This window comes from Arvicanthis niloticus, chromosome 19 (genome assembly GCF_011762505.2).
Source record: "Arvicanthis niloticus isolate mArvNil1 chromosome 19, mArvNil1.pat.X, whole genome shotgun sequence".
Classification (NCBI taxonomy): Eukaryota; Metazoa; Chordata; class Mammalia; order Rodentia; family Muridae; genus Arvicanthis; species Arvicanthis niloticus.
Window position 1 is genome coordinate 9534847 of NC_047676.1, and position 16016 is coordinate 9550862.

Here is a 16016-nt window from a genome sequence, read left to right on the forward strand (position 1 = left end):
CTCAATCATCAAGAAACAATAAAATTGGTTCTCCATACATTTGCTCAGAAAGAAAACATGCAAGATTGACGAGCGATAACCTATGAGGCTCCTTACTTATTTTCTCCCTTTTATCTTTGTAAAGATATAGGAAAGCATTATCACAATTTTATAGCTAGAAAACAAAAATTCAAAGACATCGAAAATATATTCCCAGGGAAAGCTACCCAATACCTAAAAACACAATAGACCTGTGCTTACTTTTGTTTGTATTGGGTGATGGACACTGAATTCAGGGTCTCATGCAGGCTATGGAAGTACAACTACCACTGAGTAATATCCCCAGCCCAACAATGATGAAATTTAAATATAATTTACATAACCAAAAACTCATCATTTCACATCTCTGAGGGGAAAAAAAAAACGTTCCAAAATAGAAACATGCAAAAAAATCTTCTAGGCTAATTAAACATTTACAGATTTCATTTTGCTCCCAATCAAAATGTTATATTTCAAAATTCAATATAGTTCTCCTCTACCATCTGTTTTATGATAAAGTATCTGTGAATAAAATTTTGTGAATTGGTTATTTTTAGATGTAAAGTACATAATAGTTCTTTGAAATGACATTTTGGAAAGAAGCTTGGTTTCAAAAATGGTAGAAGGTTTAGACACGTTATCACGTGATGCTACCAAATGACTATAAATGTTAGGCACTCAAACTTTTAAGTGACCTACATTTCTTCCTCACAGAGATGACTATTGTCGATTTTAAAACAATGGACTTAATACAGTATCCAGTTTTATTACCACAAATTTTAGTAAATTTATTAAATGGCCATGGACAGTCTGTGAATAAAACAGAGCCTCACGGGAGAAAACTGAGCAGCCTTTCTATATAATAATTACAGTAATAACATCTTATCTCACTCGTGGAAGGATAAGTCTCAGAAACATATTCAGATGAATAATCTCAAGATAATCATCATTTTGACAGATGGATAAAAGAATGCAGAAAGTCAGTTAAAGTCTGTTTGTGTTCCCAACGTGAAAAGGGCAGAACAGATAGAGAAGGTTCTTTTGCATTTGGGGAAAGATACTAGGGTTCAAAAATTAGTATATATCTTTTGTATCTGAGAAAATATTTTCAATGTCTTCATCTCCAAAGGAAAAATTAAAACTTACATAGGGTAATTAGAGCACATTACTGATTTACATGAGCCATATGGTATTATACCTACTCTATGGAAATTGCTCAGTAAATATTATCTTTAGTAATTTAAAAGTTATTGCTATTATTATCATTTTAAAGCCATTATCATCTTTTTATATCAGAATACTGCATAAGCCTAAAACTTACATAAGTCTACTATAACATCCAACTACACCTAAACTTCAGGTAATTATCTTAGCAAGTAGTTTTTACAAAAATCTCACTAGAATGAACAGTGAGAATATATGTTCTTATTTGAAAACGTCAGCTCGTACTTTTCATATATTGTAATTATATACCGGAAAAATAATAGTCTCATGTACTGCTACATAAGTATACTCATGACAAGTATGCAGAGTCCTATGTTACCTAGCCATAGGCATAGACAAGCCAAGAAGTGCACAGTGAGGTGAGTTTTATAAACACTATATGGACTGACACCAACTGAAGTGATCACATCATAAGGTTTTATCGTCCTATGGTATTTGTGGCCATGCATGTGGCACACTGTTGACTGAAATGACATATGTCGTGTATGGTGACATTAGGTACAAATATATAATCTAAGGAAAAATGACATAAGATATATTCTGTACTTTGTAGGATGGAAATGTTGATATGCAATAAGATTGATGGTATTGCCCAAACAACAACAACAGCCCAGCAGAGATATAACATGATATCTGTGGGCTCTCACTATCTCCACAGTCAGTTACTACTCGTGGCCACTTCCTGTGTGTACACTAAAGGTCTGGCTTAGAAGAATTACCTGTGAATCAGTGGAGGCACTAGAGAGTCGACAGACACCTACTTTTAGTGGTTGAGAAACTCACTCGAGTTAATGTAATAAGAAGACACAGCAGCTTTAAGCTAATTTATCTCTGTGGCTGTACAGATATAATACTAGATGGTTCTATGCAGTAACCTAAGAATCTAGCCCAAATGAGAGAAGACCAAAGAGCTGACAATGGGGAAAAGAAGGATTATATGAATACATGGTGCTCCATTCACTAACTGTGCCCTTATAGTTTCTGGATAAGAAAGAGTTGATTGGAAGCCTATGCAGAAAAATTGATGTGCTGGACCCAGAATCATGCTAGAATGTTTTTCCTCCCTTATATAGAGTTAAGAAAAAAAAAAAAGGTAATAGGAAATCTTAAATGAGTAATTTTAGGATTTAAATACAATGTATGGAAGGGCCAGGAACTAGAAATGAGATAAGAGAGACATATTCATGGAAAAGCATGAAATTAGGAATGTCTGTGATGGACACTTCTGCTCCAAATTTTATATTTAAAACAAACTTAATAAATTCTTTTTAAAAAAATATGTTCAGTTCAGAAAAATAACTTCAGAATATGTCTACAGTTCTTTTATTTTCTCATAAAAGTAAAGCGTGTAACCTATAATAGCTTAGGAAGATGACTGCAAAAGTGACTTGTGACATCAACTTAACAAACATGTTTTCTTGCTTAAGGAAACGTTTGTACACCTTTGTTGGAAGAATAATATTGGATACATTTTCCAAATTGATTATTCCCTAGAAAAGGCACTGGGCAATGTTCTTCAGGATAGAGATGTGGATGGACAGGTAAAATAACTGAGAATAAAATACCAGAATTAAAAGCAAAACAGATGTCAACTTAGTGAGTGCTCAGAGTCCTTCCAAATCACAGACTGAGGAGCCTCCTAGAAGGCGTTATACTTTAGTCCACAGATCTTCAGATACCAGAGCCCCATGATGAGATGGATACATGCTGATTTTTTTTCTTCGCCATTGATTTACTTTGAAACAATCTTGCAAAACCAAAGCAAAAGCAGCACACTAGCCCTTTCTCCTTGTGCCTTGGTGAGTTTGGATTCTTAGAGACATTTCCTTGATGAGTTTCAGAGACCACAGAAATACTAGTGAGCAGGTCCATGCACCAAATCATGGCGGTTAATGTTCCCTGTCAAGCAGATTGGATTTACGGGTACCTAATGATACATGAGATTTTTTTCAGAGTTTTATTGAAGAGGGACGATCCACCTGAATGTGAGGATCACATTCTCACATACTAGTATCCTGGATTAAATATAAAGAAGAAAAGAAGGCTATCGTGGTGCCCACTTTTATCTCTGTCTGCCCCAGTCTGTGGTCACATGTAGCCTCATGACACTACCTCTTCCTTTCCTGCCATGACTTGTGACTGACTCAAATTAAGCCTCTGAAACTGTAGACCTCAGATGAGTTCTTTCTTCTATAAGTTGCCATGGCCATGGTGTCTTATCACAGGAAAGAAAAATGTAACTAAGCTACATACCTTCAAAAAGGCTCTGCAAATAGAAAGCAAGATCCTACCCATAATTATAACCAAGTTCACAAACACAGGGTGCAAATATTCCTACCAAAAAAATTCATTACAATTCAGAAGAGAACAATATCAGAAGCCTAGAGTCACCATGTATATTAATTCTCACCTTGGAGCAGGGTAAAAGAACCAACCAAACTCATAATGCAGCTTTCAAAATAAAGTGTCTGTAGAGCAGACTCTGTAGAACAGAGTCTTCCACCCATGACAGACTAAGGTGCTGACTCTCACAAGTGGACTGTAAAAGCAGTGGTGGAAGCCTCTCTACAGCTTCCCTGCCTCTGTTTGCTAATGTTTAACAAACAAACTACCCTTGCATTCAGTCAGAGAGATATCGGAATCCATTTTCCCACAGTGGTACTATTCCTTTAGCCATGAAATTTCCCTACACATGAAAACTACCCAAAACACAATGTCAAACAGATGACAGACAAATACACTGTTTCAGAACAGAAAGTTAAACCTTATATATGAGCCCGTTGAGGACAATTTATTTTATTATAAATTATTCTAGCATAAATATGCTTACAATAAATATATAGTAATCAAGTGACTGTTTGAATGTTTGAAAAGATACATCTCACACTAACTAATTGACCACTTTCAGCTGTAAACTATTAAATATTCTTCCATATGCAGTTGCTTCCGGAGGAGTAATTTTTAACAGCATTATGCATTAGCAAACAATTTGGATGCTATTGAAACATTTCATCTTAGTAATATGCAGTTCTGTATCATTTAGAGGGAAAAGAAAATAAAACAAAAACTGTGACTTGACATCTTCTGATTCCCAACACTTTACTGCAGCCAAAGCCTCCCTTTGTGTAAAATTATACAAATTTTGCATTCAGGACAAGTATTGATTTTGTTAAGAGGAGTTTCAGTACAAATCAGTACTCTGGACACCCTCTGAACAACTTAAATCTTAAGTCAGGTCCCTTCCAGCTTCTTTCCCATCTGACTGAGTGTCCCAGTTCCTGGCTAGCTTTCAAAGGAAGCAAACAGGACTACTTAAGATGGCAACTCAGAGTAGAGAAAACACTGGGAGCCCAGAGCCCATACCTGATGCTGCTCATGCTTCCTGTGTCCGAGCCGAGCTTGCATCGCTCCAGCTGGCTGGCCACGATCTGGCGTTCAGCCTCCAGCTCTCGGGTCAGCCTTTCAAACTGTAATTCCTGAAAGAAACACACCACAGGGATGAATGGTAGCATACGGAACATAAGTTTAGAACCGAGATGACGACGGGAGAATGGATGGGGAGAGCAGGAGTTTTCAAGGTATCAATTTTCAGAAACAGGATGCTGCCGGAGAATTCAGCAGGGGCTTGAAAAGTCGACAGATGTGCAGGGCACTGGTCCCAGCACACTGGTCCCATTACACTGATATATGTTATTTGTTATCTGTTTCATCATCTTTAAGATGTGCTAAAATACTCATTTCATAAGCTGGAAGCAAGAATTAGTTGAGATACCCAACTAAAGTGGTTTTGCTACTTAGCCATCATTTTTTATCTTGTTGAACAAGTAAAATTCTAAGAAGTCATATATTTAAGAAAAGACGTTAACAGTTATTATTTACAGTTTCATATTTAACTGCTTCAAAAATTAAATTATGGGCACAGTTATATTTTGAGAATAAAGAAGGAAAAACAATATTGCAACCTGAAAATAGGGAACAGGTAGATTTTTTGGAGAACTCAAATCTCTCAAAGGTTAGTGGGTTTATCTTTTCAAAACAGTCCACTATCTGATCAGCGACCTGGAGACATTTGTGGAAGAGGTTTTTATACCGAAGGTTGTGATGGCTCCTTTCATGTTGTTTAAAAATATATTGTCCATAAAAGTGCAATTTGTTTAGATGTTGACATTATTTGTAGGATTAAATTACAAGGCACTTTGCAAATGAGAGACCCCTCTTCTTATCAGAGTGGTAAAACCGAGGACATACGTGGATCAAGTTTAGTCTTTCCATCTACATTTCTGAAAGGCACTATTTCAGGTAAAGGTGAACACGAAGACCCCTGTTCAATAAATCTCAGACCTGTATCCTGGCCTCCTCTCTAGGTACAATCAATTTCTTTGGAAGGTTCTCATCACGCCAATATCCAGTTTCTCATTTCCAGTCTTAAATCTGCCCATGCTACAGGAAGCCCAATCATACTTTTGTATCAAACACACATTTACTATCATACAGGCCAGACAGAAGTCTCTGATTTGAATTTAAATTGCTATATTATGATGACACAGTACAATAATCTATTCCACAGTTCAAAATCTAGTTAGACACACCTAGGACACATAGCTGGCTTGCAGCTGCTCTCACTGTGTGCTTTCTTCATGCTGGTCTGATGGTCAGGAACGAGGGCAGACCATTACAGGTCAGGAGAGATGGGAGACAAGCAGCAGTTAAGACTGACAGAAGAGTCGGCAGTCACAAGGGATAGGAACCAATTAGGTGTCAGTGAGGAAAACCACTCAACACTCAGGGCCATGGGAAAGCCACCAAGAGTGAGTCAGTGACTGGGAATAGCCACAGATAGTCCGCAGTCAAGAGCAAAGAGAGATGGTCAAAGGTTGGGGGTGATAGGTCATCATGGTCAGGAGTGAGGGGAGACAGTCAACAGGAGAGATGAGAGACCATGTATAGGAGACAGTGGAAGATTTTTATTTGCAACCAGCCTTATGAAGAGATAGTAAGAATTTCCAGCGGTCTGCATCCCTTTCAACAGACACAGCATCCTCCTTTAATTGTAAGTTCTTTTTAAAGGGAGTGTGCATTAAAACTCACAAGACATGCATACGTCTTTATTTAGCACCCGTTTTATCTTTTTGAGAATTTTATACACAATTACTGTACTTACATCATTCCATCATTTCTTCTCTTTCTCCTGTACAGCAGCATTCGAGAGCCCTGAATGACACACACTCTGTCTCTCTCTCTCTCATTCTCTTTCTTCTTTCTCTTGCTCTCTCTTTCTCTCACTCTCCCTCACTCTCTATTTACTGTTAAATCCATATGTATATAAATAATCTGCTAGGTACATTTAGTGTTACCCCTGTATGTCTGTTTATAGATGACCTATACCACCCTCAGCTTCTGCGTAAAGAATTCAACGTCATGCTACACAAATGATGGCTTATTTGTGCTCCCTGGAACTATTCTCACAGTTACAAGGAAATAGAAATAACCTAAATGTCCTACAACAAACAAATGGATAAGGAAAATGTGGTGCACGTGCATGATGAAATACTATTTAGATGTAAAGAAGAGTGATCCTGATTTCTAAAGTTACTTTTTCAAAGTATTTCTCATTTATGTTGTTTCTAACTCAATTTTTATAAAAGTCTCCATTTGCCTTAACTTTATAGGATTATAGATAAGGTCTTTTTCTCCCCACTTCCATGGTACTTTTCTCTATCATGGATTATGTGAATCTTGATAATGTTCCTTGACATAAATTTTATTTGGAATTCACTGAGCTGCTCGGGTTTGTGGATTGTTAGCTTACATCATACATAAGAAGAAAATTTAATCGTTATCTTTACAAATTTTCTTCACTGCCTGCTTTCCTTCAGTGAGAATACAAGGTGTTACTTGAAACTGACCCTCAACTCACAAATTCTTTATTTAAATTTTTAAATTTCATTTTGTATGTTTTCTATTGGTGTACTCAAGTTAAATAATCTTTTCTTGTGGATCATTCCATATTTCCTTAATTCTGTACAGAGCATTTTATCCCAGACTCCAGTAAATAGAATTCCCAATAACCTTGTTTGGGACATTCAACTGGGTTTCTTGTTAGCATGAAGGAAAACACTTTGGTCACTGTTCTGATGTTTGTAACTGTTAGTAGCAGCATCTGGGGTCAGAACCAGCTGATTGACATCTCTTGTCAGTGTGGCTCTCAGCCTGGGCTCCTCTGCACACATACTGATCTTTGGGCATTGAAACGTCTTGCATTTTCCTGTTTGGGGTTCTGAACTTCTTCATATTCCTATAAATGTTACCAGTTCTCTTCTGAGTCATCATGAAGTCACTGGAAGGTAATTTAATTCTTTGAACACTTTCCTTTAAGATTTGCTCACAAAAAAACAGGGCATTTAACTTAGTGCCAATTATGGTCCAAGAGTCTCTCAGAACTTTATTGAGTATTGCAAGAACAGAGGAAATTCATAGCCCCTCTGTGGAAGGCTGGCATGTATTTCCATCTTTAACTGAATACCAGAAACCATTTTCTCTTGTGCCTTTAGACGGTTCTTTCTCTGTTCCTCAGTAACTTTTACATGCAGACTCCCTTCTGTATGCTTTGCTAAATAAGAGACTCTGCCCCTGAGGAAAACCCTTCTTGTAGGTTAGCCTGGGAATTTCAGTGGCATTTGTATACCCATCTTGCCACCACCTTTTCTGTCTTCCTGTGTATTAAACAGTTATTTCCTCCCTTCCCCTAAGAAAATGGTTCAAATAGCCTTCCTTAAGAAGGAGGCTACTTCGGGCATAGTGTGCCACTCCCCAGAGGTGGGAACTCTCAGGCTATGTGCACACTACCTTGGAATGGCCTTATATTGAGATTAACAACTGAGTTGGAAAGAGTTTTAACTAATGGGATATGTAATTGACCATTCAGTGGAGGGTTCATCTCTCCCTTCACATGCTCCCCTCCTTGTGACTGCATCAGCATTTAGAACATCCACTATCTTCTTAGAGTGGAGGAGACCCTGTGGCCCTGGGGGATACTGAAAGGGTCTAGGGGATGAAAAGATGACATGCTGAATCAACATGGTGTTTAGAGTGAATGCAGACCATCCAGGTTTAGTTCTTTTCAGACAATATGAGTTGGCAAAGCAATCAGGAAGATTTAGGGTTCTGCTCAGCAGAACATCTGAGATCAACTGGAATTAAAAGAAAAAATTGCAGAGAAGTAGCCAACACTAGCTGTCCATGGCTACATGTTGCTGAACTAGTTCACTGGGGATAAAGCTTTCCTGAAAGACTGAGGAAATACATGCAAAGATATTTTTCTAGACTTGGAGAATAGACTAAACAATAAAAGTAAGGCAGAGTGGGATCTAGAAAATAGTTTACTAAGACCTTTGCCCTCACAGGTCCAGTGGGAAGGAAATGTTGCAAATTAGGTTATAAAATGTGCAATATGGAAACTGGCCAAACACCAGGATTTGATGAGAATTTGTACAAGGGGTTGATCAGAGAGAATGACCTGAAGTGAAAGTCATTTTAAGAAATAAAAACTAGCACTAAATATTCTTTCTCTGTGATATATAGATGTTGCTCTGATTCACGGAGAACATGCATTTGTGAAGACACTGGATCTATGACTCCAAGTTTATTAAAATGTAGATCAGCAGACATAAATAGCCTTACTTTTAGAACAGTACATCACTGATTCATATAACACATTTGGATTGTTAGGAAAATTATCATATAGTTTTATAACTTTGTCCTGAGGAGCCTAGATTAATAATTTATTTCCTTTAATTAAATGGAGTTTATTAAATGTTTTTAAATGTCTAAAAGCATATAAAGTCTCCTGAGGAGGCTTAGCTAGTCAGTTTGGAAACTGAAATCAGAACACTCATAGTTCACCTAATTTCTGCAATAAATGTTTTATATAGCACTGTGATGGAGAGTCAGCTGCGAATACACTAACTTGAGGGTAGTGAAACTTTAGACTGAGTCATGAATTAAATAATAAAATAATCTTGTGATGATTTTGTTCATCTGGGAAGATAAAAGGCAGACTAGACATTAGTATGGAGGAGAGAAGACAGAATAGACACCAGGATAGCAGTGATGTTCATACTACAGTGTGACCTGCTTGCAGGAAATAAATGACATAAGATTCAAACCTCCCACACTGAGGCTTGGCACTAGATGAAATTGGAAGGTTATTCCCAAGAGTGTCGGGAGACTTCCCAAGTACACTTATGAGCTGAGCTATTAATGTTTCCATTGACTTCTTTCTACCATGAAGAAGAAAAGAATTCCATGCACAGGACGCCCCCTAAGGAAAACCTCATTAGAAGTGTTGGGAAACATCATTATGTGTTCTGATGGATGCCTGAGGCTAAAGTGTAAGAAGATCCAAGGATGATACATAGCACCACAGTAATGAAGACTCAGGAAGTCTCCCCACTACACTGTGAGGGAAACATGTTCTTCCTGATGTGTCTAATTGCACGAAAATAGAAAATCTACTACTATCAGTTGATTATATATATATATATATATATATATATATATAATATACATATATATAATATATAATATATATATATATATAATATATATGTATATTATATATATATATATATATATATATATGTATATATATATATATATATATACATATATATATATATGTATATATATATATATATATATATATATATATATATATATATATACAAACACACACACACACACACACAATGGGATCTTATCTACTCTTTAAAAGGAAGATAATTGCATAAAAATGTAAAAATTTTCCAAAGAAGAGACTATGTTAAATAAAACAAAGCAAACACAGAGTATCACCTAATCCCACTGTTTTGTGGAATTGAAACTTGAACTTATAGAAGGTACCTTGGTCTATGTGACATGACAGAAATTTGGGATCTAGTCAAAAGACAGCAATTTTCAGTTATGTAGGAGGGACAGGCTCAAGCAAGCATTTGAATGTGTACTGTGGCAGCTATACTTAATAATGCCATTCTATTCTTGATAATTAATGAGATTTGTTGGTTCTTATAAAAATGCAAAGCATGTGAGGTGATAGAAGTTGTATTTAATTTAAGCCATCTCAGGATATATATGGTTTTCAAAATATACTGGACAACCGAATTACACAATTTGGTCAGTTACAATAGAAGTGTAAATTACAGATAATGTATGATGAGATCATGTCACCCAGAGACCTAACAATATGAACTCTGTGGCTATAATACTTCATTTATAATCATTACCTATTCAATATCTGTCCCTTCAAGATGAAAAAAAAATCATTCAGAAGGGACCACAAAACTGGAATTTACCTCTGAGAAGATGCCAGCTGATGTTGTATTAGACCATGTTTGTTTATGACAGAGTTGACCAAGATCACAAGCTATAGCTTCTTGAGTAGAAAAGTTGGGTTGTTTAATATAAGGTAATTTTCCCCTAAAAGGTTCATGATCAGAAACAAGTGTGAAGATGCTGTTGTAGGACACTAGCAAACAGGTAGATGCATTGATGTCTACAATTTTATGTTTTTAGCACTGTGGCATGCTTTTGCTGTTGTTCCTTTGTTTAGTTGTCTCTGTAACTATTATAAATCCAATCTGACATTCTGCTAGCACTCAGATATATCTCTCATGGTATAATGTCTTTGAAAATATTTCAGCAAACTGTGAGAGAAGCCATCAAGGGAAGGTATGGAAGAACTCCTTGCCAGAGTTCCTGGCTTGCTCCAATCATGTCTGCATCCCTGGATTGCCAGGCCTCTGCATTTACTATCTCCTGTCTCAGCCTCCTGTGTGGATTTACATACTCTAGTCCTCCCGATTTCCTCTCTTGACAAAATCTCTTCCAAGACAGAGCGAATGAGAAGCATTCTTGTATGACTTTTTAAAAGCTCTCTATTTTAGCATGTGTGTGCCTAGAGAATTATAGGGCTGGGTATGAAAGTAGAGGATTTTCTAGAAAGGAAATTATTTTCTCTCAGTGTGTCAAAGTGGATTTCGTTATCTCTGTTTGTCAGCGTTGCAGTTGAGGATGTGAACACTTGCAAGTGGTATTAACTTTAGGAAAATCTTTTTCTATTTTCTCCCAGGATGTGTGCTGAATCTCCTCCGGACTGCTCACGTGGCAAACTTTTGGGTGATTTTTCTTATCTAATAGCTATTTTTAGAAAATCTGACGAATGGTCAGCAGAATTTTCTGTGAAATATGCATTTCAGTACATTCATTCTGCTGTATATTTTTAGTGCTTTCCCTTATTATTTTAGAATTTTTCTTTTAAATGGTGCTTTTGATTATTGTTTCCTTGTTATTCACATACTAACATACCTACCTATCCCCAAGTTGCCTGTCTTAACCTTTCTCTTCTACTTTTTCACTACATTATTAGTTGCTTCCCAATTTTCAAATGTTCCTTCCTTTAATCTTAGTTTGTCTGTATTCTTGAGTTTATAAATTCTAAGAGACAAATATGTTATGAAAGTTCCCTTCCTTGTCATCTGGTATTTGAGATTTATGAAATTATTTCTACTTTCCATTAGTTCAGTGGCTTTACTCTTCCTAAATTTTATAGTTATTTCCTATATGGGATGGACACTTGCATGGCATGTCATCTTTAAAAATATTCTAGTTCTATATCCAATAGTTCATATTTGTGTACTGAAGATAGAAACATGAATGCAGTCTGAGTGGGGATCCTGGGTTGTGTTTTCTACAGATAGTTCTGAGTGTGTATAATGAGTACCACACATTATGCATCTCATGAAAGAAGGATGTAAATAGTTCGCTGTTCTCTTCCTCAAGCACTGTGCTATCCTCTACCTTTTTCTTGATTATTTTTTTAATTATTCATTTCAAGTGTTATCCCCCTTCCCAGTTTCCCCTCCACAAACCTCCTATTCCATTCCCCCTCCCCTGCCTCTATGAGGGTACTCCCCTATGCACCCACCTATTCCTACCTCACCCCTCACCACCCTGGCATTCCTCTACACTGGGGCGTCCGAGCCTTCCCAGGACCAAGGACCTCCTCTCCCACTGATGCCTGACAAGGCCATCCTGTGCAATATATGCAGCTGGAGCCATGGGACACTGTATGTGCACTCTCTGGTTGGTGGTTTAGTCACTGGGAGCTGGGGGGCGGTGCTCTATCTATACTTCTATTCCCACACACCTTTGATGATGAATTCTGTATAATGCCTTTTGACTTAAATTTTCTCCATTATTTAGAACTCTGTTTTCTTGAGTTTGATGGGTACTTTGTCCATCTCCTACATAACTACCACCTACTATGAAGTTCTAAGATATTTTTCACGTAAAGCCTCTCGGCTTTACTAACTTATCATTGTTTCTTTTCTCATAGGACTAATTAAAGTTATTCTGCCAACTGATGTTTCATAGCCTTGATGAATCACATTTGCTCATCCATCTTGTCTGCATTTATACATTATATTCTTCTTAAAAATATTTCTTTGCCTTTTGAGCCAGGGAAGAGGGGTGAATACACATTCAACCCACCTTGTTTATTCACAATTCAGTTTAATTTCTAAAAGAAAGTTGAGAGTTTCAGAGCAAAGGAGGACACCTAAGAGGAATGGTGAACCTATGACACTCCAGGACTTTGTACTAACTGTTAAACTCTCTGAGCTAGACTATTCTGATTTGCACAGGTTGGTCCCTATGATCTCTTGAACAGTTTCTAAAATCAAGGTGCTTGTCACATTCCTGGTTTAGAAGTGTTTTTTTTTTCCCCTGAAGTCTGATTTGGTCAATTTTCCTCCTGTGTCCTCTATTTCTGGAATTTGGGTTCATACTTCATTTTATTTTGAGCAAATCAGTGGGTGAGAAATAAAGATAGCAGTCAATTTTCAGGCATGTACTCTTTACAGGAGGCATTTTAACGACTCAACCTTTTGGAGGACCAATGCGCTGTCTCTCCATAGCCTTTCTGCTCACACTGTTGGCTGCATCTGATGGTGGATTTGTCTACTTAGTGCTTATATTCCTAATGGACCTCTTGCTCCAGCCTAGCCTCTTTCTCAGTCCTATCTAAGAACATCCAATTCTGCCATAACCAAAGCTTTTAACTGGATGTCAGAGGACTGTCCACGTCTTCAGATATCCCAACACACATACAGATTCAATATTTTCTTCATGTACCAGCCATTCTGTCTCCAAATGAGACTCAGATCTTACAAGCACCAGTGTTAACAGTCAAGTCAGCTTCACGTAAAATGAGAGGATTAAAGATCGCTGTTGTCTTTGTCCTCAGGTACTAAGACAATGGTTTCAGGGTCTATAACAGTGGCACAGTTTCAACCAGGGAGCAAAATGGTGGCTAGTGAAATTTTGTTCATTATTACTAAATGCAGCATCTTTGGATGCTAATTCACGAGAGAGGAGGTAACAATAACGGATGGTGGCCTTTCTATCTCAGTATCTCATGCAAATGTAATAGTTTGCATCTTACTGTCTCTTATGTGTACCTATTGAGGGTTTGAGTTATAAATAATCCTGAATGACCTTCCTTCTTATATAACATTCAATTCCCATTTCACATGAATGAGTTGACTTTATAGCCACCACCTTCTGGCAATGTTAATTCTATCCCACTGGGATATGTGCAAGGCACGTCTGAAGAGAGGGTGGTGAAATGACAGGGTGATAATAGGAATCTTACAGCCAAGTGTCCAGCAAATGTGGGGAAAACAAGCCATGATGTCAAGACAGAACAGAACAAATCAATGGCAGCTGTTCAGCTGTGTAGACCTCATTGAAGAGTCAAAAACTATGGCAAAGAGCTGTCGACAAAAGTTTACAAAGCTGACAGATAGATGTTTTAAACAACCACCGTGTCATTCTGGGTCACCTAGCAAGACAGCAGATGACAGGAATCAACACTCTGAAGCAGACTCTTAGGCACCTTTCCAGAGAAGTTTCAGTGAAATATAACAAAGCATCCTTTACTGACCAGGTCTTGCATTCCACAGGCTCTAATCTGTTTATTCTGTACTTTATCTTGGAAAGGGTCATGTTGGCTATTTAAAGTATGTTAGTAAATAAATTATGATTCACTTAATCCAGCTGAGAGACAGACACCTGGAAATTAGGAAAACCATGTTTCTGTGTAGTTCAAGGTGATGTTAGCCCAATTAGGGCTTGATTAAAGGTTTAGAAATACTATTATATTGATGACTGTTAGCTATGCCAAGTAATTTCTCAAAAAATTATAATTACTTGTAAATATCTTAGACTATAGACTATAAATTTGTAGATAACAAGGCTCCAGAGTATGTATTTTGATATTTTTTTTCCAGGTAATGAGATGGGTTTACTTGTGTGCTAAGAGTACCTATTATACTTATGGCAATGGCACATAATAGTGACAGTCAATGTCTTAAGTATTTATTCACATGCATTGGTCATATTATTTCTGGTTCCATGGCCTTCCCAAGGACAGTGAATATAAGCAGTCTTGGAGGTTACTGAACTCAATTCCATCACTATTTTTTTTTCCTTGAACGGTATCCATTATCTTAAAGACCATGCATTAGCCAAATATTTCTCCTCACTTGGTACAGAATGTCCTTAATAGATGCTGAGTGAGTAGCTGGGGCAATAATTAGAAAATTATTATTTTAAGCTGCATGCTTCCTAGGACTTTACTTTTTACTGACTCATTCTTCATATTATACCAACAAAATAAGCATTTAATTATTTGAGGCATCTCAGAAATAAAGAGGCTAAGTGGTTTCCACAAAGATGGCTGGACCTGAAGGTCTAACCCAGTCTATGTGTTTGGAATCTCACTGTTTCAGAACTCTAAGCCTAATCCCATACCCTATTTTTAGATAGACTGCTGACCCAGGAGTCTTGCAGCCATAACTGACATATAAATTTCTTTAATAAGGAATACACGAGACTCATCTTTTCATACTCCCCTTTTAACTTTCTTCCCCCTCCCACCCCAACTCCCACATCTGAAAATAAAATGAAAGGATTTCCTAGACACAGGAAGAATTGCCACTGTGATGTTCAAGTTCACACAGCAATGAAAATAATTCCTTCTAACAACACACCTTACCGTTCAAGAGGGTCACTGTCAAATCTGGGGATAACCCACAAAGGCAATGACAAGACAGAAGCGCCCTTCTCCAACACTCTTGCAGTAGTAGGGAAAGTAGACTTCTAATATTTAATTCAAGAAAGGAAAGACTGGCTTCAATGAAAGTCAAGACACCCGTGTTTTCAGGAGGACTTTGCATATGCTCATTGACTCTCACTGCTCCTAAACCCACTCTCTCCTTTGCATCTCCTGATCCTGGAATCAAAAACACCACCTCTGTCTTTCAATTTTATGGCAATAAATGTCATCTCTTTATCATGTCAACACCACTTGCTCTGCTTATGTGCCTTTCTCATCATAGCCTGGGAAGAACTGACCGCCACACTCATATCAATGACACACTCATACACTTTCTTGTGTATACACAACTATATAGGTTTCCTCTTTCTTTATCCATCTGTGTCCTGACTACAGAATCCATACTTAGCTTTATTATTTTCCTTTCACCTAATATAGAATATACTCAATTAACAGAGAGTGAATAGATGGCTGAGAGGCAAGAAATGTTCCTAACAATTGTCAGAGTGAAGGCAAACTTCTCTGGTCATGAGAAAACCATTGGGGCATGTTCTTCTTCCACTGACCAAGTCTCCTCTCCCAAAGTCCTAGGTCTAAATTG

General features: G+C 37.3%; 1 protein-coding gene across 1 annotated transcript in view; it reads right to left on the reverse strand.

The window, feature by feature from the left end:
- Ctnnd2 (catenin delta 2) overlaps window positions 1-16016 on the reverse strand; it is an 804610-nt gene that overhangs the window by 508471 nt on the left and 280123 nt on the right. The window contains 1 exon segment of the mRNA XM_076916393.1: window positions 4606-4718. Within this exon segment, the coding sequence (XP_076772508.1) occupies window positions 4606-4718 (113 nt within the window).